This window comes from Nycticebus coucang, chromosome 14, assembly GCF_027406575.1.
Source record: "Nycticebus coucang isolate mNycCou1 chromosome 14, mNycCou1.pri, whole genome shotgun sequence".
Classification (NCBI taxonomy): domain Eukaryota; kingdom Metazoa; phylum Chordata; class Mammalia; order Primates; family Lorisidae; genus Nycticebus; species Nycticebus coucang.
Window position 1 is genome coordinate 46,800,936 of NC_069793.1, and position 21,351 is coordinate 46,822,286.

At 42.6% G+C, this 21,351-nt stretch overlaps 1 protein-coding gene across 1 annotated transcript in view; it reads right to left on the reverse strand.

The window, feature by feature from the left end:
- The window catches only part of OTOG (otogelin), a 101,610-nt gene that overhangs the window by 19,838 nt on the left and 60,421 nt on the right, over positions 1 to 21,351 (reverse strand). The window contains exons 34-39 of the mRNA XM_053559879.1: positions 19,674 to 19,791; positions 18,850 to 18,929; positions 16,643 to 18,411; positions 15,728 to 15,896; positions 15,320 to 15,465; positions 14,628 to 14,717 (exon numbers count right to left, since the gene is read on the reverse strand). Coding sequence (XP_053415854.1) covers positions 14,628 to 14,717; positions 15,320 to 15,465; positions 15,728 to 15,896; positions 16,643 to 18,411; positions 18,850 to 18,929; positions 19,674 to 19,791 — 2,372 coding nt within the window. The remainder of the gene's footprint in view (positions 1 to 14,627; positions 14,718 to 15,319; positions 15,466 to 15,727; positions 15,897 to 16,642; positions 18,412 to 18,849; positions 18,930 to 19,673; positions 19,792 to 21,351) is intronic.

Here is a 21,351-nt window from a genome sequence, read left to right on the forward strand (position 1 = left end):
CCAAGTTCTGGGAGTAAGCATCCATATCTGGAGCCCAGAGATCCTCAGCTGTTTTCACAGGACTCCAAATCCACATAAAGACAAAGGACAAAATCTTCAAAAAGGACTTGGATTTTCACTTCTGGCCAAGATGGAGTAATAGGAACTGATTTACCCTCTTGCCTTATGTACCCTTCCCCCCACCCACACCCCAATCTGACTAAATATGGGAAGCAACAATCTTCCAACATTGACAAGTTGGCCATGCAGAACAGGGATCCCTGCAAAAGTGGAAACAAATGAGATGAGCCTATGATTGCCCAAGGTTATTGCTTAGAGAGTTTCTGGGACACAATGCAGGGAGGAGGAATCCAGGCAGATTCTGGTGGTTTCTTGGACTTCAGAAGATAAGAAAGAATTGAGAGTTTGTGGAGGTCAAGGCAGATAGAGTTTTCAGGAAAAAATACTGAAGAGAAGAGAACTGGAGAGATGGACTGGGGAGCAGGGGAGTGCTCTGAAGCTTTGTAGGGAGTCTCCTTCTGACTATGTCCTTATCCTATCCTACATTTTCAGCTAAATATTGATTATTGTGTGTAAGTGAGAAAACTACCTAAAGTTAGGGATAGAACCACCTAAAAGGCGCAGCCAGAAAAATCCTCAGAGCTAGCACAGGGTTGGGACACCAGCTAAAACAAAAAAAATCTCACAATACATGGGGCATAGGGTATTGCAAAAGAGTATTGCTATAGTAGTGGCTATAAATCAGTTTGCTGAATAAAGAGAAAGGAATAAAATCATACTTAGAATAAAGGCTACTCTGGCTTTACCTAACAAAGCTTAAAGACAAGCCTCAAAAAGGTTAAACTGTTTCCAAGTAGCATGACTATTACAAAACTCAAGAATACTGTTAAAAAATAAAATGGACGAATATCCAGCATCTAACAAGGCAAAACTCACAGTCAGAAATCCAATAAAAAAATGATCAGACATGCAAAGAGGCAAGAAAATACAACCCATAATGAAAGAAAAAAATACACACAGAAGTGAACCAGAAATGACACATCTCATACAATTCATAGGCAAGGACATGAAAAACAATTATTTTTAATTATCCTAACCATATTCTATATGCACAAGAAAATAGAAGAAAACAAGAATGTTAAGGTAAGATGTGGGTGATATCAAAAAGACACAAATCAAAGTTATAGAGATGAAAAATACCCTGGATGAGATTAACTGATATTTTGATGCTGTGGATGAAAATATTAATGAACTTAAAGATAAAGCAACAGATACTATCCAAAATAAAGCAGGGAAAGAAAAAAGACAAAAAAGAAACAATGAGCAGAATGTAAGTAGCCTATGGGACAACTTTAAGTGTCCTCATATACATGTCATTAGAGTTCCCAAAAGACAATGAATTACCAGGTCTATCATAACCAAATAGCTTAAAAACAGTGATAGAATGAAAATTGTGAAAGCAGAGATTAAGAAAAGAAAACCTACAAAACCCTGATGTGATTACCATATATTACATGTGTTGAAACATCACTATGTACCCCATGAACATGCATAATTATTATTTGTCAATGAAAAAATAAAATAAAATTTTAACACTTTATATATGGAGAAACAAAGATAAGAATGACAGCATATTTCTCATCAGAAATAAGCAAAGCAAAAGTGGAACTTCATAGCAGCACTGTTCACAATAGCCAAAATGTGGAAATAGCTCAAACGTCTTCCATAAATGAACTGATAGACAAATAGCAAATAGTGGTGTACATACACACACATATACACACAATGGAATATTAATTAATATTAATGAATTAATTATATATCATTAATTATATGTAATTAATGAATTACTGATATATACTACCATGCAGACAAAACTAAAAACATGAGGCTAAGTGAAAGTAGCCAGACACAAAAGGTCACACACTGTATTACTCCATTTATACGAAATATCCAGAATAAGTAAATCCATAGACGGAAGGCAGATTGATGGTTGACAGGGGTTGAGGGGAGAAGTGAATCAAGAGCAACTACTTAAGGAGTTTTGAATTTCCTTTTGGGGTGATGAAAATATTTGGGAACTATTAATAAAGTGCGGTTATACAACATTGTCAGTGTACCAAATGCCACGGATTTGTTCACTTTAAAATATTCCATTTTGTGTTCTGTCAATTTTACTTTGATGTGAAAAAAGAAATTGGAGCAAAATCTTTAAAGTAATGAAAGAAAAAGTCAACCTATAATTCTATACCCAGAGGGAATATTCTTAAAATAAGGGTGAGATCAAGACTTAAACATACAAAAGCTGAAAAAAATTTACCAGCAGCATATGAGCATTATAAGAGTGTTAAAGGAAGTCCCTCAAGCAGAAGAAAAATATTAGATGTAAATACAAATTTACACAAAGGAATAAAGAAAAAGGAATAAAGGCTGGGTGTCCATAGCTCAATGGACAAAATTACCAGCAGCATATGAGCATTATAAGAGTGTTAAAGGAAGTCCCTCAAGCAGAAGAAAAATATTAGATGTAAATACAAATTTACACAAAGGAATAAAGAAAAAGGAATAAAGGCTGGGTGTCCATAGCTCAATGGTTAGAGCACCAGCCCCATGCACCAGGGGTGGCAGGTTTGAACCTGGCCCAGGCCTGCTAATCAAACAAACAAAATGATAATGATATAGGTAAACATAAACTCTTCTTATTTTAAAAATCATATTAGAAGATAATTGACTGCTTAAGGAAAAATAATAACAAGGCACTGTAGAGTTTATAACAAATGTAGAGGTGAAATGTATGACAATAGCATAAAAGCTTGGAGAGAGGAACTGGAAGTATACTATTATGAATTTCTTATGCTATATGTGATGATATAATTTTACTCAAAGCTAGACTGTGGATGAGTTAAGATTATATACTATAATCCCTAAAGCAACTGCTGAAAGAAAAAAAGGTATAAATGATAATCCAACATAAGATATGAAACAGACTTATTAAAAATAATCTAAAAGAAGGCCAAAAATGAGGAAGGAAGTCCAAAGAATAGATGTAACAAATAGAATACAAATAACAACATTCTCCCTATATAAGTGTGGGATTTCCTTTTGAGGTGATGAAAATGCTTTGGAACTAGAGTGGTGGTTGAACAACATTGTAAATGTACTAAATGCCACTGACTTGTTCACTTTAAAATGTTTTAATTATACACACATGTGCATGCTCACCTAACTATATTGATGACCAAATTAAATATAAATGAGCTAAACATATTAAATTAAAAGGCAGAGATTGTCAGATTGGATTTTTTTTTTAAGGCTCAACTATTTACCCTTTATGAAAATCCCACTTTACTTTCTTTCTTTCTTTTTTAAAGACAGAATCTTACTCTATCGTCCTACATAGACTGTTGCAGCATCATTATAACTCACAGCAACCTCAAATTATTGGGCTCAAGTGATCCTCCTGCCTCAACCTCCAAGTAGCTGGGACTATAGGCACACACCAGGAAGCCCTCTGTTTTTAATAGAGGTGGGTTCTCACTCTTGCTCAGGATGGTTTTGAACTCCCAGAGTGGTAGGATTACAGGTATGAGCCACTGCTCCTGCCCCCAAAATTCCACTTTAAATAAAAAGGCACAAATAGGTTAAAAATAAAAGGGTGAAAAAAAGATAGACCTTTAAAATAGATATCAGGTACATATGCTAACACTAATCAAAAGAAAGCTTAAAAAGCTATTATAGATAAGTCAGAGAAAAATTCAGAACAAAAACTTTTACCATGATAAAAGGCCATTTCATAAAGATAAAGGTTTAATTCATCAAAAGGACGCAGCAATCCTAAATGTTATGCACCTATAACAGAATTTCAAAATATGTAAATTAAAAAACTGATAAAACTTCAAGGAGAAATAGATGAATCAACAATTATAGTAAGAAATTTCAACATCCTCTCTCAATAATTGATAGAACAAGCAGACAGAAAATTAATAAGGATTCAGAAGGCTTAACCACAATCAGCCAACTTGACCTAATTGACATTTGCAAAACACTCCACCAAACAATAAAATATGCATTTACTAAGATTGAGTATATTCTGGAACATAAAATAAGTTTTGTTAAATTTTTAAAAATTCAGGTCAGACAAATTATGTTTTCTGAGCACAATGGAATTAAATTAAAAATCAATAACAGAAAGATATCTGGAAAATCACCATATATTTGTAGGTTAAATAAGACTTATAAATAACCCATAGGTGAAATAAAAATCAAAACTGACCATTTAAAAGTATTTTTGAACTGACTGAAATGAAAATACAACATACCAAAACTTGTAAAATACTGCTAAATCAGTGCCTAGAAGATAATGGTAGTACTAAATGCTTATATTAGGAAAACCAGATGGGCCTTGAATGAATGTTCTATGCTTCAACCTTAATAAACTAGAAAAAGAAGAGTAATGAAAACTAAAGTAAGTAGAAGAAAGAATATACTAAAGGGAGGAAATCAATGGAATAGAAAACATAAAAATGGCAGAGAAAACCAATAAGCCATTCTTTGAGAAAAGTAATATACCTGATAAACCTCTAGCCAGGCTAGTAATGGAAAAAGAGGACATAAATTACTAACATCAGGAATTAGACGGGGTATATAGATTTGGATCCTGCAGACATTAAAAAGGATAGCAAGAATATGTGATGAACAACTTAATGCCTACAAATTTGACAATTTGAATGAAATGGACAAATTCTGTGAAAGATACAAATTACCCAAGCTTACCAAAGAAGAAATAGGTATCTAGGACAGCTCTGTGTCTGTCAAAGAAATTAAATGTGTATAAAAACCTTCCCCAAAGAAAAATCCAGGACCACATGGCTTCACTGTTGAATTTTACTGTTTAATATTTATTCAGGGAATAAATATTATCAAATCTACACAACCTTTCTAGAAAGTTAAAAAGGGAAGAATACAGATCATTACTTGAGGCAAGTATTTCTATGATACCAAAACTAATCTATCACATTATAAGAAAAGGAAATGTATATTAATACTTATTAGGAAAATCCAACAATGTGTAAAAGGAATAACACACCCTGACCAACTGGAGTTCATTCAAGGAATGCAGGACTGGTTTACCATTCAGAAATTAATGTAATTCATCAAATTAATGAACTAATGAGGAAAAATAATATGATTATCTCAAGAGATGCAGAAAAAGCACCTGATAAAGTTCAAAATATACTCATGTCAATAAAAATCCTCAGCAAACTTGGAATTTAAAAAGTTCTTAATTTGACAAAGGATATCTATAAAAATCCTATAGTTGGGGGAGGAGCAAGATGGCGGCCGAGTAACAGCTTCTCTGCAACTGGACACCATGAGTGTGGGGAGATAAGACTCCAGACATCTCTGGCTGGTGGGATCTGCCTATAATCATCCCTTTGAGGATACAGGGAGTCAGAGAGAGACTTCTGGACCCCAAGAGGAGGACAAAAACAGTGGAAAACTGGCAAGTGGTTGTGTGTGTTCGATTGGTCTAATCCGGTTGGCAGCTATCATTTCTTTTCTTTTCTTTTCTTTCTCCATTTTCCCAGTTTAAATACAATTTCCCATTGCTGACGTTTTCAATAATTAGAACTTCATTTTTGCTAGTGTTTCTACCCCTATTATTTGGTTTTTCACCCAATTTTATCCCATAAAGTTTTCTGTTTGCTTGTTTTGGTTTGATTTATAGCATTTTTGTCTTTCCTCTCTACTTGGTGAAGGTAGGGTACTATGTCCGATCAGGATAGCAAAGAGCTGCTCACCTCAAAAGAACCACTCAACCTGGCACCCCCAGAGGTTGGTTTATTTTTTAAGGTTAGGTCAAAGTACCCTACTGTACACCTATACTGCTCCTGTCTCCCTCTTTCTGTGCCTCTCTTCTTTTGTCAATATTCCCTTTTACCCACCCTTCTCCTTTCCCTATTTTCTTTTCATTCTTTGTTTCTTTCTTTTCTCCCTTCTTGCTCTTCAACCTTCTCATCCTTCTGGTCCTATACCAAAAAGACTCATTGAAACCTTAGTCCACAGGCATGGGAACTTAAAGAGCAAGAGTAAGTGAAAGTAAAATTAGGGCAAGGGAACAGATAAAAGAAATTACTCATGAGGAAGAATCAGCAGAAAACTCCAGGCAACATGAAGAACCAGTCCAGAGCAACCCCTCCAAGGGACCAAGAGGTAGCTACTGTAGAGGACTCCACCTATAAAGAAATGTTAGGAATGACAGAAAGGGAATTTAGAATACACATGATGAAAACAATGAAGGAAATGATGGAAACAATTAAAGAAACTGCTAATAAAGTGGAACATAACCAAGAGGAAATCCAAAAACAGAATCAAATAAGAGATGAACAATATGAAGAACATAGAAAGTATATAGCGGATCTGAAGGAACTGAAGCAGTCAATTAGGGAACTTAAAGATGCAATGGAAAGTATCAATAACACATTAGACCATGCAGAAGAAAGAATTTTGGAGGTAGAAGACAAAGTTCTTGAGATAACTCAGATAGTTAAAGAGGCAGAAAAGAAGAGAGAGAAAGCAGAACGTTCACTGTCAGAATTATGGGATTTTATGAAGTGTTCCAACATACAAGTTATAGGAATCCCAGAAGGGGACGAAGACTGCCCCAGATGAATGGAAGCCATACTAGAGAATATTATAAATGAAAATTTCCCAAATATCACCAAAGATTCTGACACACTGCTTTCAGAGGGCTATCGGACCCCAGGTCGCCTCAACTCTAAGCGAGCTTCTCCAAGACACATTGTGATGAACCTGTCCAAAGTCAAGACAAAAGAAAAGATTCTGCAAGCTGCCAGGAGTAAGCGCCAGTTGACCTACAGGGGCAAATCCATCAGAGTGACCGCAGACTTCTCTAATGAAACTTTCCAAGCAAGAAGACAATGGTCATCTACCTTTAATCTACTTAAGCAGAACAATTTCCAGCCCAGAATTCTATATCCTGCTAAGCTAAGTTTTAAAATTGACGGAGAAATCAAATCATTTATGGATATACAAACATTGAGGAAATTTGCCATAAAAAGACCAACTCTACAAGAAATACTTCAACCTGTTCTACACACTGACCATCACAATGGATCAGCAGCAAAGTAAGAACTCAGAAATTAAAGGACAGAACCTAACTTCCACACTGATGCAAAAGATAAAACTAAGCAATGGTCTCGCACAAAATAGGATGAATAGAATACTACCACACTGATCAATTATTGCAATAAATGTTAATGGCTCGAATTCCCCAGTGAAGAGACACAGATTGGTTGACTGGATTAAAAAACACAAGCCATTTGCTGTCTACAGGAAACACACCTGGCTTCAAAAGACAAATTAAAACTGAGTCAAGGGTTGGAAGACAATTTATCAGACAAATGGAATTCAGAAGAAAAGAGGAGGTGCAATCTTATTTTCAGATACACGTGGATTTAAAGCAACTAAAGTCAAAAAAGACAAAGATGATCACTTTATATTGGTCAAGGGAAAAATACAACAAGATGTTTCAATTCTGAATATTTATGCACCCAATTTAAATGCTCCTAGATTCTTGAAACAGACCTTACTCAGTCTGAGCAATATGATATCCGGTAATACCATAATAACAGGGGACTTTAACACTCCTCTTACAGAGCTGGACAGATCCTCTATACAGAAATTAAACAAAGATATAAGAGATTTAAATGAGATCCTAGAACAACTGTGCTTGATAGACGCATATAGAACACTCCATCCCAAAGATAAAGAATATACATTCTTCTCATCACCCCATGGAACATTCTCCAAAATTGATCATATCCTGGGACACAAAACAAATATCAACAGAATCAAAAGAATTGAAATTTTGCCTTGTATCTTCTCAGACCATAAGGCACTAAAGGTGGAACTCAACTCTAACAAAAACGTTCAACCCCACACAGAGGCATGGAAATTAAACAACCTTCTGTTGAATAACAGATGGGTACAGGAAGAAATAAAACGGGAAATCATTAACTTCCTTGAGCATAACAACAATGAAGACACAAGCTACCAAAACCTGTGGGATACTGCAAAAGCAGTTTTGAGAGGAAAATTCATCACTTTAGATGCCTACATTCGAAAAACAGAAAGAAGAGAATCAACAAACTCACAAGCCATCTTATGGAATTGGAAAAAGATGAACAAGCCTAAACTCAGTAGAAGAAAAGAAATCTCCAAAATCAAATCAGAGGTCAATGAAATTGAAAACAAAAGAATCATTCAGAAAATTAATGAAACATGGAGTTGGTTTTTTGAAAAAATAAATAAAATAGATAAACCATTGGCCAGACTAATGAGAAATAGAAAAGTAAAATCTCTAGTAACCTCAATCAGAAATGATAAAGGGGAAATAACAACTGATCCCACAGAGATACAAGAGATCATCACTGAATACTACCAGAAACTCTATGCCCAGAAATTTGACAATGTGAAGGAAATGGATCAATATTTGGAATCACACCCTCTCCCTAGACTTAGCCAGGAAGAAATAGAGCTCCTGAACAGACCAATTTCAAGCACTGAGATTAAAGAAACAATAAAAAATCTTCCAACCAAAAAATGCCCTGGTCCAGATGGCTTCACACCGGAATTCTATCAAACCTTCAAGAAAGAGCTTATTCCTGTACTGCAGAAATTATTCCAAAAAGTCAAGGAAGAAGGAATCTTCCCCCAACACATTCTATGAAGCAAACATCACCCTGATACCAAAACCAGGAAAAGACCCAAACAAAAAGGAGGATTTCAGACCAATTTCACTCATGAATATAGATGCAAAAATTCTCAACAAAATCCTAGCCAATAGATTACAGCTTATCATCAAAAAAGTCATACATCATGATCAAGTAGGTTTCATCCCAGGGATGCAAGGCTGGTTTAACACACGCAAGTCCATAAACATTATCCACCATATTAACAGAGGCAAAAGTAAAGATAACATGATTCTCTCAATAGATGCAGAAAAAGCATTTGATAAAATCCAGCATCCTTTTCTAATTAGAACACTGAAGAGTATAGGCATAGGTGGCACATTTCTAAAACTGATTGAAGCTATCTATGACAAACCCACAGCTAATATTTTACTGAATGGAGTAAAACTGAAAGCTTTTCCTCTTAGAACTGGAACCAGACAAGGTTGTCCTCTGTCACCTTTACTATTCAACATAGTGCTGGAAGTTCTAGCCAATACAATTAGGCAAGACAAGGAAATAAAGGGAATCCAAATGGGAGCAGAGGAAGTTAAACTCTCCCTCTTTGCTGACGACATGATCTTATACTTAGAGGACCCCAAAGACTCAACCACAAGACTCCTAGAAGTCATCAAAAAATACAGTAATGTTTCAGGATATAAAATCAATGTCCACAAGTCAGTAGCCTTTGTATACGCCAATAACAGTCAAGATGAGAAGCTAATTATGGACACAACTCCCTTCACCATAGTTTCAAAGAAAATGAAATACCTAGGAATATACCTAACGAAGGAGGTGAAGGACCTCTATAAAGAAAATTATGAAATCCTCAGAAAGGAAATAGCAGAGGATATTAACAAATGGAAGAACACACCATGCTCATGGATGGGAAGAATCAACATTGTTAAAATTTCTTTCTTTTTTTTAAATTTTTTATTGTTGGGGATTCATTGAGGGTACAATAAGCCAGGTTACACTGATTGCAATTGTTAGGTAAAGTCCCTCTTGCAATCATGTGTTGCCCCCATAAAGTGTGACACACACCAAGGCCCCACCCCCCTCCCTTCATCCCTCTTTCTGCTTTTCCTCCCCCCAATAACCTTAATTGTCATTAATTGTCCTCATATCAAAATTGAGTATATAGGATTCATGCTTCTCCATTCTTGTGATGCTTCACTAAGAATAATGTCTTCCACTTCCATCCAGGTTAATACGAAGGATGTAAAGTCTCCATTTTTTTTCCAAAGCAATCTACCTATTCAATGCCATTCGTATCAAAATACCAACATCGTACTTTTCAAGATTTGGAAAAAATGATTCTGCGTTTTGTGTGGAACCAGAAAAAAACCTGTATAGCTAAGGCAGTTCTTAGTAACAAAAATAAAGCTGGGGGCATCACTATACCAGATGTTAGGCTGTCCTGCAAAGCCATAGTGGTCAAGACAGCATGGTACTGGCACAAAAATAGAGACATAGACACTTGGAATCGAATAGAAAACCAGGAAATGAAACTAACATCTTACAACCACCTAATCTTCAATAAACCAAACAAGAACATACCTTGGGGGAAAGACTCCCTATTCAATAAATGGTGTTGGGAGAACTGGATATACACATGTAAAAGACTGAAACTGGACCCACACCCTTCCCCACTCACAAAAATTGATTCAAGATGGATAAAGGACTTAAATTTATGGCATGAAACAATAAAAATCCTCAAAGAAAGCATAGGAAAAACACTGGAAGATATTGGCCTGGGGAAAGACTTCATGAAGAAGACTGCCATGGCAATTGCAACAACAACAAAAATAAACAAATGGGAATTCATTAAACTGAAAAGCTTCTGTACATCTAAGGAGACAACAACCAAAGCAAAGAGACAACCTACACAATGGGAAAGGATATTTGCATATTTTGAATCAGACAAAAGCTTGATAACTAGGATTTACAGAGAACTCAAATTAATCCACATGAAAAAAGTCAACAATCCCATATATCAATGGGCAAGAGACATGAATAGAACCTTCTCTAAAGACGACAGACGAATGGCTAACAAACATATGAAAAAATGCTCATCATCCCTATTAGAGAAATGCAAATCAAAACCACCCTGAGACACCATCTAACCCCAGTGAGAATGGCCCACATCACAAAATCTCAAAACTGCAGATGCTGGCGTGGATGTGGAGAGAAGGGAACGCTTTTACACTGCTGGTGGGACTGCAAACTAGTACAACCTTTCTGGAAGGAAGTATGGAGAAACCTCAAAGCACTTAAGCTAGACCTCCCATTTGATCCTCCAATCCCATTACTGGGCATCTACCCAGAAGGGAAAAAATCCTTTTATCATAAGGACAATTGCACTAGACTGTTTATTGCAGCTCAATTTACAATTGCCAAAAACAGCCTTAATGCCCACCAACCCAGGAATGGATTAACAAGCTGTGGTATATGTACACCATGGAATACTATTCAGCCATTTAAAAAAATGGAGCCTTTACATCCTTTGTATTAACCTGGATGGAAGTGGAAGACTATTCATAGTAAAGCATAACAAGAATAGAGAAGCATGAATCCTATGTACTCAATTTTGATATGAGGACAATTTATGACAATTAATGTCACGGTGGGGGTGGGGGAAGGGGAGAGCAGAGAGAGAAAGAAGAAGGGAGGGGGTGGGGCCTTGGTGTGTGCCACACCTTTTGGGGGCAAGACACGATTGCAAGAGGGGCTTTACCTAAGAAATGCAATCAGTGTAACCTGGCTTATTTTACCCTCAATGAATCCTCAACAATAATAAAAAAAAAAAAAACTTGTCATAAAAAAAATAATCCTATAGTTATCATCATGCCTTATAGCGAAAGACTGAATGCCTCCTCCTTAAGATCAGGTCTGAAACAAGATGTCCCTTCTTAACATTTCTTACTTAATATTACACTCGAGATCCTAATCAGTGAAATAGGCAAGGAAAATAAAAGTATATACACTGGAAAGGAAGAAATAAAACTGCTTCTTTAGAGAAGACACAATTGTCTATCTAAAAAAATCCAAAGAATATAAGCACTAATAAGCAGATTTAGCAATGTTGCAAGATATAAAGTCAATATGAAAAAATAAATTGTTTTTTATATATTAGTAATGAGAAATTGGAAAGTGAAACAAAAAAACCCAGAATCATTTATACAACCAAAAAGAAATGAAATACTTAGGGATAAATTTAATAAAACGTTTACAATATCCTTACACTAAAAATCACAAATCATACTGTAAAAACTCAAAGAAGACATAAATACAGATGAACCATGTTCATGGACTGGAAGATTTACTAATGTTAAGATTTCAATTATTCCCCCAAATAATTGACATATTTCATGCAATTCCAATCAAAGTCCTAGAAAGATGATTTATAGAAATTAATAAGCTGGTCCTAAGTTTATATAAAAACATAAAAGAATTAGAATAGCCAAAACAGTTTTGGAAAAGAAAGCAATTGAAAGACACATACTACCTAGTTTTATTTTTTATTTTTTAAGACAGAGTCTCACTATGTGGCCCTCGGTAGAGTGCTGTGGCATTACAGCTCACAGCAACCTCAAACTCTTGGGCTAAGTGATTCTCTTGCCTCAGCCTCCCAGTAGCTGGGGCTACAGGTGCCCGCCACAACACCCAGCTATTTTTTGTTGCAGTTGTCATTGTCGTTTAGCGGGCCCAGGCTGGATTCGAACCCGCCAGCCTCCGTGTATGTGGCTGGTGCCATAACCACTGTGCTATGGGTGCCAAGCCACTACCTGCTTTAAAGTAACAGTAATCAAGACAGTGTGGCATCGGTGAGAGAAAAAAATTAAAAATCCATAAATAACCCCAAGTATTAATGGTCAATTGATTTTTCATAAGAGTGCAAAGATAATTCAATGGAGAAAGAATAGTGTCTTCAACAAATGGTGCTGGCACAATGCGTATTCACATTTGAAAAACATAAATTTTGACCCATACCTTGTACCATTTACAAAAAAAAACTTAAAATACAATATACACCTAAAAGTATTATGATACCTAGACCTATAAAACTTCTAGAAGAAAACCTAAGAGAAAATTCTTGTGACCTTGATGTTGTTAGGTAAAACACCAAAATCATGATCCGTAAAAGAAAAAAAGATAAATTTGACTCCATCAAAATTTAAAACTTCTGCCTTTTGAAAGACGCTAGTAGGTTAATAAAAAGATACGCTGCAGGGTGGAAGATAATATTTACACCCGATAAAGAACTTGCATTCAAAATATACAAAGAATTCTCAAAACCCAATAAAACACTGCCTTTAACTGTGCAAAATATTTGAACAGACACTTCACCAAAGAACATATAGCATGGAAAATAAGCCCATGAAAAAATAAGCCATAATGCTTGACACCATCAGTAATTAGGAAAAGGCAAATTAAAACCACCATGAGGTCCTGTTACACACCTAGTAGAATGACTAAACAAATGAATACTACCAAGTTCTGGCAACGATACTACTAGAACTTTCATATGTTGCTGGTGAGAAGGCTAAATGCCCACTTTGGAAAACAGTTTGGCAAATTTGTAAAGTTAAACATACCCTAACATACAACCCAGAAATCCACTCCTGGGGACTTTATCTATACAAACCCTGTATGTTAATGTTTATAGCAGGTTTATTTGTTATCACTCAAAATGGAAACAACACAAATATCTTTCAATTGGCCAATGGATATGGTGTATATATATATACAATGGAACTTTATTCAACAATAAAAAGAAATGAACTACAGATCTGTGCAATCTCTGATTCAAATTATTACATATGATATTCTGGATAAAAGTACAGGGACAGAAAACAGTGGTTGTTGGGAGGTAATACTTGAGGATGATGCCGCTGTTCTACATCGTGATTGTAATAGTGGTTGGACGACTGTAGGTGTTTATTAAAACTTGTAGAATTGTATACTAAAACAGGGAGAATTTTCCTTTATGAAAATTATTCCTTAATTATTTATTTTTTGCAGTTTTTGGCCAGGGCTGGTCCAGCATATGGGGCCAGCGCCCTACTCCTTTGAGCCACAGGCGCTGCCCTATTCCTTAATTTTTTTAATGGCAAAAATATCCCTAAGGAATGATACTCAGGAAGGTTTTTGCTTAAGCCTCCGTCTCATGGAAAATCCACTTTCCTAAGCATACATTCCTGAGACCTCCACAGTGTGTGCTGGACCCTGTGATCTGTGTTCAAGGGCAGATTCCAACAGGAAGGCTGCAGGTCTAGTCTCAGAAAACGGTGAGGGTGGGGGTTATGACTTTGGGATCCGAGGAGAAGACAAATCAGTCCCTCTCTATTGGGAGGAGCAAAGATAGACTCACTATGGAGGGTGCTCCACACAGGGATAGGCTATTGTTGGACACCCTGGACCTCTTGACAGAGGTGGACTTACTGTGTAGTTAGCAAAGCTTAAATTCAGGACCCCCTTAATTTAAGGACTTAATAAGGACTCCCTTATGTAGTCCCCTTTTTGGAAAGGGCCTTGGTAATAATGTGTTTACATGGCCATATATTTTTGTGAAAATTGTAAAGGTGAGATATTTTGGCCACAATTATTTAAGGCTGCTTGCTGTCTCTTGCCATTCTGACTTCCTGTCTGTCACAGTATGCCTCCTGGTATATTTCTTCCCCTACATTAGAGTGGCCACAAGCATTCTAACTGCAATCACCTCCAAATATATCTCATTTTGCATTATGTCTAAGGGGGGTTCCCTCCCCATCCCTGGCCCCAATCATGATTAAACTTCAAGGCCCCTCCTCCCCTGGACATGCTCAGCTAACTGCCGCCCTGCGCTGAAGCCTGGCTCTTCAATGAACTCACCTTCCTGTTGAAGCGATCAATGGTGACCTGATGCATGAGGTGAGTCACATTCAGCATCACCAGACAGAATGGAGGCCAGTTCAGGTGCCCCTGCAGAGAGAGCCAGCCCTTGTGAGTCTAGAGCCCTGTCTGCCATTCCCTTCCAGGTGAGGGAGTCCAGCAAGTATGAAAACACTCTGCTCCCAACCACCCCCCTCACTGTGCCAGGGACACCCAGTAGGGCAGTGCACATGATGTGAAGAGTCCCACAGAACATTTCTGACTCCACCTGACCTCATACAAGCCCACCGACAAAAAAGAAAAAAGTTGACTGACTCCCTTCCACCTGGCTCATGGGGGCATCCCAGTAGGAGAAGGCCTCATCCTTGGAGTGACATCCCAGCTCCTCTGCGTTCCAGCACCATTCCACAGTGCCCTAGGAAGCCAGCACACCTGGTACTGCATCGGTCCCAGGAGGGGCCAGGAGGTGGCTCATGCTGTACAACTCTTTCCCCATGGTCACCCAGGAAGCTGTCTCCTAGGAGGCCCTGTTCATTCCAGAAGACTCCTGGGAGACAGAGGGGTCTGCCTCGGGAGCTTCCACATCTTTCCTTGCCTTTGGCACCTCTCAAAACCTAGCTCATTGCTCTGCTGCCTCTCAAAACTAGTCTGATTTGTGGGTCCAGGCAGGGAGGGTAGCAAGGGGCCAGCACCAGGTTGGCACTTTTGCAGTCAAGGACATGGACGGCGACCATTTCGTCTGGGCTCTGGCTGAGGATGTAGATTGCCTCCTTGAACAGAGCTGCGTGGCTCCCATCGAAGGTCACGAAGCTCAGGTCAGGGAAGATTGAGCATCGGCCTGGGAGGGGCAGAACACCAGAAGAGTAAGCAGAAGATAGGTGTGTACCAGGCACCTGGGCCCTTTCCTTCATAATTCAGTGGCCTTAGGACCTGGGCGGTCACTCAGACCGGGCATCACATGGAGATCCCAGGCCAGGGGCCACCCTGAGATGAGAGGACCTGTAGGAAGGAGGCCAGAGCACACAGATAGAGAAGGGGTCGTGCTGGGGGGGGCACATAGGAGGAGGACACGGGAGGCTCTGGCTGCCTGGGTGACTCACAGGCACATTCCCAGAGGGGGCAGCAGCGGTCCCCGCCCACCCGCACTGGGAGGCCCAGGACTCCACAGCGAGGGGGAGCAGCGCCCTGGGGACAGTGCTGGGACTGGTTCACTCGGATCAGCTGTCCCTCGAGGCAGATGTGACGCACGCAGTCTTGCTCAGGGATGGGCTGTGCACAGGGTGGAGAACAGTGTGAGAGCCGCCTGGGGCTATGGCCCACCCACACCCAAGCTCTAGGGCACAAGATCCTTTCCACCTGCAGGTTCCAGTAGGGTGGGGACCTTGAGGTAAAACTTCCAGGGAATGTTGCCCCCTCAGCACTTTTGCAAGCTGTCTGGGACCTGGGGCTGCACGCAGTGTGAGCTTGGGGATATAGGGACTGAGTCCCTGAGACTTCGGCAGATCTGCCTGGCCCGTACACAGAACTCCACACACACTCTGTCTCTGCTTCTCGCAGAGGCACAAAGATACACACAAAGACGCCTCACCACACGATGCATCACACACACAAGAACACACACAGACACAAGTGCGCTCCTGCTGAGTCTCACATTTGAGCACATACCTGTGCACAACAGTCTCACACTGCTACACAAAATGCACACACTGGCACACGCACACTGTCACCTGGGCATTACCCCAAGCCATCTAATCAGCCCCCCAGAGTCCAGATGGGCAAGGTGGAATCCTGCTATAGCATCAGGGGCCTAGAGGAGACTGCAGAATTTTTTAGGGACCAGGAGCTTGGGCCAGGGGTGGGGACAGCAAATAAACCTCCATCTTGCAGTCTTGAAGCATGTTAACAAACAGAAGCTACAGCAAGCCCGGGAATGTGAGTGTGGAATGTCCAACCCGAGGGGCACTGGAAGAGGGAAGGTCACATACAGGTGGCCAGAACCCTGATAAGTCACTTACAACACAGGTGGCAGATGTATTGGCTTCAGTGGCAGTTGCCAAGGCCTCAGCTGAACCCTCTGTGATGCTCTGGGCAGGGGCTGAGCGGCCAGACTGCTCCGTGGTGGCCTCACCCACTGGCTCTGCTGGGGGCTGAGGCCCCAGCGAGGTTCCATGGGCCTCGGCCAGCTGAGGCAGCAGAACCAGTGAGCTCTCTCCAGAGGCAGTCCTGGCTGAGATACGGCTCAAGGGATAGGATGTGGGCACTGGTGGCACTGTGCCAGCCCTAGGCCCCTCAGCCTCAGTCACCAAGGAGCCAAGAGTGTGGGCCACAGCAGGCATGAGCTCTGGGGGCCCACCCTGGGCAGAGCCATCAGTGGAGCTGGGCAGAGACACTTGCTTGGACAGGGTGGCCGTCTTCTCTGTGGTACTCCGTCTCAGAGCAACAGACACTGTGGATACCACCCCCTCAGCCATAGTCATGACTCCAGAGGTCGGAAATGTGGCTCCCAGAAGCAGGCCTGGAGCTGTGACTGCTGCCTGTGAGGCTGTGAGGCCAGGTGGGTGTGTCTGGGCCACCGCAGCCAGGGTGAGAGGTAGTGCTGGGCTGAGTGTCCGAGCAGCTGGAGTTGTGGCCGTGGCCAAAGATGTAGCCCGTGACTGAAGTGGAGAGGTAATGCCAGAACCCTTGGGGCCAGGCGTGGCCACTGGGGCAGATGTGCCCACCTTGGCCAGGGGCAGGCTGGTGTCAGGAGGCAGGCCAGATAGAAGCTGGGATGGCTGAGTTGACTTGAGAGATGCAAAAGAAGTGGCTCCCGGTCCACGAGCACCTGTGGATGGGCTGGTGGCAGCTGGGGTCCCTGGGGGCAGGCCTGGGGGTCTGGTGGCTGTGGTGGTGTGCTGAGCAGGGTGGGGCGGGGCCGTGGGGAGTGGGCGTGGATGTGGGGATGCTGGCAGGCCTGTGGGCTGGCTGTGCCCAGCTTCAGCCTTTTCTGTGGATGGCACTGTGTCCACACTCTCAGTGGCAAGGGGGCTGACAGGAACCTGCTGTGCTGCCGTTCCAGCCATGGCCAGGGGGCTCCTGGGACTTGGAACACTCTGGGCCTGGGAAGGCTGGGGGACCCCAGTCTTGTTCATGACCTCAGTTACTGCAGGTGTCACCAGAGCCTTATGGGATCCCGAGGAGGTGGTGGACCTGGAGGTCACTCCAGGGGAAGCCATAGACCTGGAGGAGGGGCTTGCTAGCAAGGAAGGCCGTAGGGGTGTTGTCCTAACAGGTGGGGAGCCATGGCCTGGCACTGTCACAGCCTTGGTCATGAGTGGGGAGCGAGGAGCAGGGGGCGACTGGGAGGAGACTGTGATGTTGGGGCTCCCTTCAAAGGTCACAGTCACCCTGGTTGTCTCCATGGCCCCCGACACCATGCCAGGTGTCTGTAATGCAAGGGGGAGGGATAAGGACTCCGGGGTGTGTGGAGTGGTCCAGAGGCTGGCAGTCACCACTTCACTGGCTGGGGTCTCTGTGGGCTCGGCAGGGAGGCTGGATGCAGTGTGTCCCAGTGGCTGCTGGGAGGGGCCTGCAGACAGCACTGGCCTCTCTGTGGCTGCCATTGGGCGGTTCAGGGCTGTGGTGAGTGGGACAGCAGGGGCAAGAGCTGGCCTGGTGATAGGAGTCTTGGGGGTTTGCAGTGGAAGCTGTGGCTCCTTGTCACTCGGGGTGGGCAGCACTTGGCTAGGAGGCAGGGTCTCATTGCCAAGGGTCTGTGTGGGAACCCACACCGCTGGCTCCACACCTGGGCAAACAAGAGAAAAGATTCAGAAGCAGAGTGGTGCCCCAGGAGACCATCGCTGGGTAGGGCCATGGCATGGGGCTCAAAGACTGGCACCCAAGGGGCCTCTGTCCTGTGATACTGGAGGACTTCAGAGAAATCAATAGGCCCGGACTCTGGCCCGAACCTTGAACCCTGAACCCAGAGCTGCGAGCTGTCGAGCCTAACTCTGGCTACATTGCCTTCCCACCATGCGACCACAGGCCTATCCCTCTCTGCTCTGTGAGAGAAGTGAATGGACCAGGTGGGCTCTATGCCTGCCATTGCCTGTGCCTCCTTCCAGAGGCCCCTATGCTGACGGCGCTCTTTGTGGACCGAGGGGCTGTGGGCCATGATTGCTAAATGGGATTCTGGGGATTCAGAGGGAATCTGAGGGAGGGAGGAGAAATCCAGGCCACTTACAGTCTTCTAGGTAGACACATCTCTGTGTGACTTCATCTAGGACCTTGGGTGTGGGGCACACAGCGACACAGCCTTCTACCCTGAGGACAGAGCAGGGAACAGGTCAGTGGTCACCTCTTTTTACCCGGACTGAGCACAGGCCTCATCCTTCCTTTCTTATGACACAAGTGCATGTGTGTGTTTATGATGTGCACACTCACGGGAACCTCCATAGAGACACTGTCACGCATGTGTATGGGAGCACACCCAAATATGCATACTGCTCACTCCTACACACTCCTACCCCTCCAACACACAGGAGGGGACACACACAGGAACAAGATGCAGATATGCACACACTCCACGCACATGTGTCTCAGCCTGGGCACATTCTCCCACAGTACCACATATCCCTGCAAACCCGTGGGACTCCATAGTATTTGCACATGCATAGACCTCCACACAGATGCCCAGAAACACAGTGATACACTGTATGCATGCAAACAGCTGCACGCAACACCCACATACATGCAGCCATGCACGACTCATGGATAGCTGCATTTGTATACACACACACGCACACACACAAGGCTCTGCTATCTGCTCGTGATGTACAAATATTCACATATGCCTGTATGTGTGTGTATATATACATCTCCGCTACACTCACATATATAGGCACATTCATCCTGGAACACACATCACCACACACACAACACAATGTCAGTGCACACACACGGCCCCCTCAGAACACGCTCATACCCAGACACTATATACAAATGTGCATGCTCAAACACCCTGGTGCACACACCTTGACTGCATACCCACAGTACCTGGCACCTCACCTGGGCACATCCTGGCAGCTGGCTGCCCATGGGTCCCGGCAGGTTTGGAAGCAGGGGCTGGCACAGGCATCATAGTGCCACTCGCACATGGGGTAGGCAGCCCCAGAAGGATTGGCATCTAGGAAAGAGACCCACCCCTGAGCCCCTAGACTGAGAGGAGGCAGCAGCTCCGGGTCAGGTGCCAGGGCACAGAAGTAATCCCAGCTCAGCCCACACCCTGCTTGCCCCCTGGAGGAGATAAATGGACTCATGCAAGAAAAGTGAAGGGAAAATAGCCATGCCCAGCGTGGCTGCATTCATGATGGTTGCAGTCGGTGCCTGGGTGCCCTGAGTGTAGGGCTGAGGACTGAGGATCTTTGCATGGTCACTGGAGTTGAGTTCTACAGGGGTGGCCAAAAACAAGGCATGGACTCCTGATCTCTCTGGAAAGGTGCCCCATCACTCTGACCTTCTGGGACCTTGGTGACCAGGCTTGCCCTGCAGCCCAGGACATAGTCACCTCCTCCTTGCCCTGTTCTGGTGAGACCACCACAGATCTCCATGGAGGCAAAAGGGTCTCCTCTGCAGGCTGGTGCATAGGCATTAGGGGGATCCCTTTCCCTCTAGCCCAAGGCCCTCCTGGACATCTGCTTCCAGACCTACAAAGTAGGTACTATTATTATACCCATTTGATAGATAAGAAAACTGAGGCACAGGGGTTGCTGGGAAAATCAAAACTTTGCCAGGGGAGACATTCCCAAAAGAGGGCCTGTGGCCAGCACCTTTGATAAATGAGGGAAAGTTCTGTGTCCTGGGGAGGGAGGTGAAAAATAAGACCTCAAACTACCTTGGCACAAGTTCCCAGTTTCTGGAACCACTGCCTGAATGGGGAGGCATGGACAGGCTCTGCAGTAGGCCAAGGGAGCAGCCCCACACAGGCGGTCCCTCCTGATACTCTCACCCCACGCTGCTGCTGCCTATGAAGAAACCTGCTTTTCCATGAGCCTGGAGACCAGCACCAAGAATTTACATTTTGGGAGCACTTGCTATATGCCAGGCCAAGAGAGAAGTCCATGAAATACAGTCAATTCTCATTACCACCTTCTCAGGCAAATAGCCCCATTTTACAGATGAAGGAACAGAGTTAGGGAGATGGAGGTTCTCCTCCAAGTGCCAAGGACCAAGGGCAGGATTTGAACCCAAGGCTGTCCTCTCCAAAGCCTGGGTCTTCCAGAGAGGAACACAGGCATTCCCACCATGAACAAGTCTTGCCATTGTAATCAGTGATAAATCTGTCCTCGATGGGGTTTAAGAGTGGACTCATTAAATGACCACTGAATATAAGAACGAGCTCACCAGCCCTGGTTTTGGGGTGGGTGATAAAATGAAGAGGCTGGCTGGAGATACATTTATATACATACACATGTAAATGGACCCACTCATACAGCACAAGATGTCCTCACGGGCACATGTATGTGTATCTGCAAAACAGAGAGGCCAGCCTGGTGCAGGTAAGAAACTGATCGAGCCTGGGTGCGGTGGCCCATGCCTGTAATCCTAACACTCCGGGAGGCTGAGGCATGAGGATCATTTGAACTCAGGACTTTGAGACCACCCTGAGCAAGAGTGAGAACCTGTCTCTACTAAAAAAAAAAAATTAGCCAGGTTTTGTGGCAGATGCCTTCAGTCCCAGCTGCTC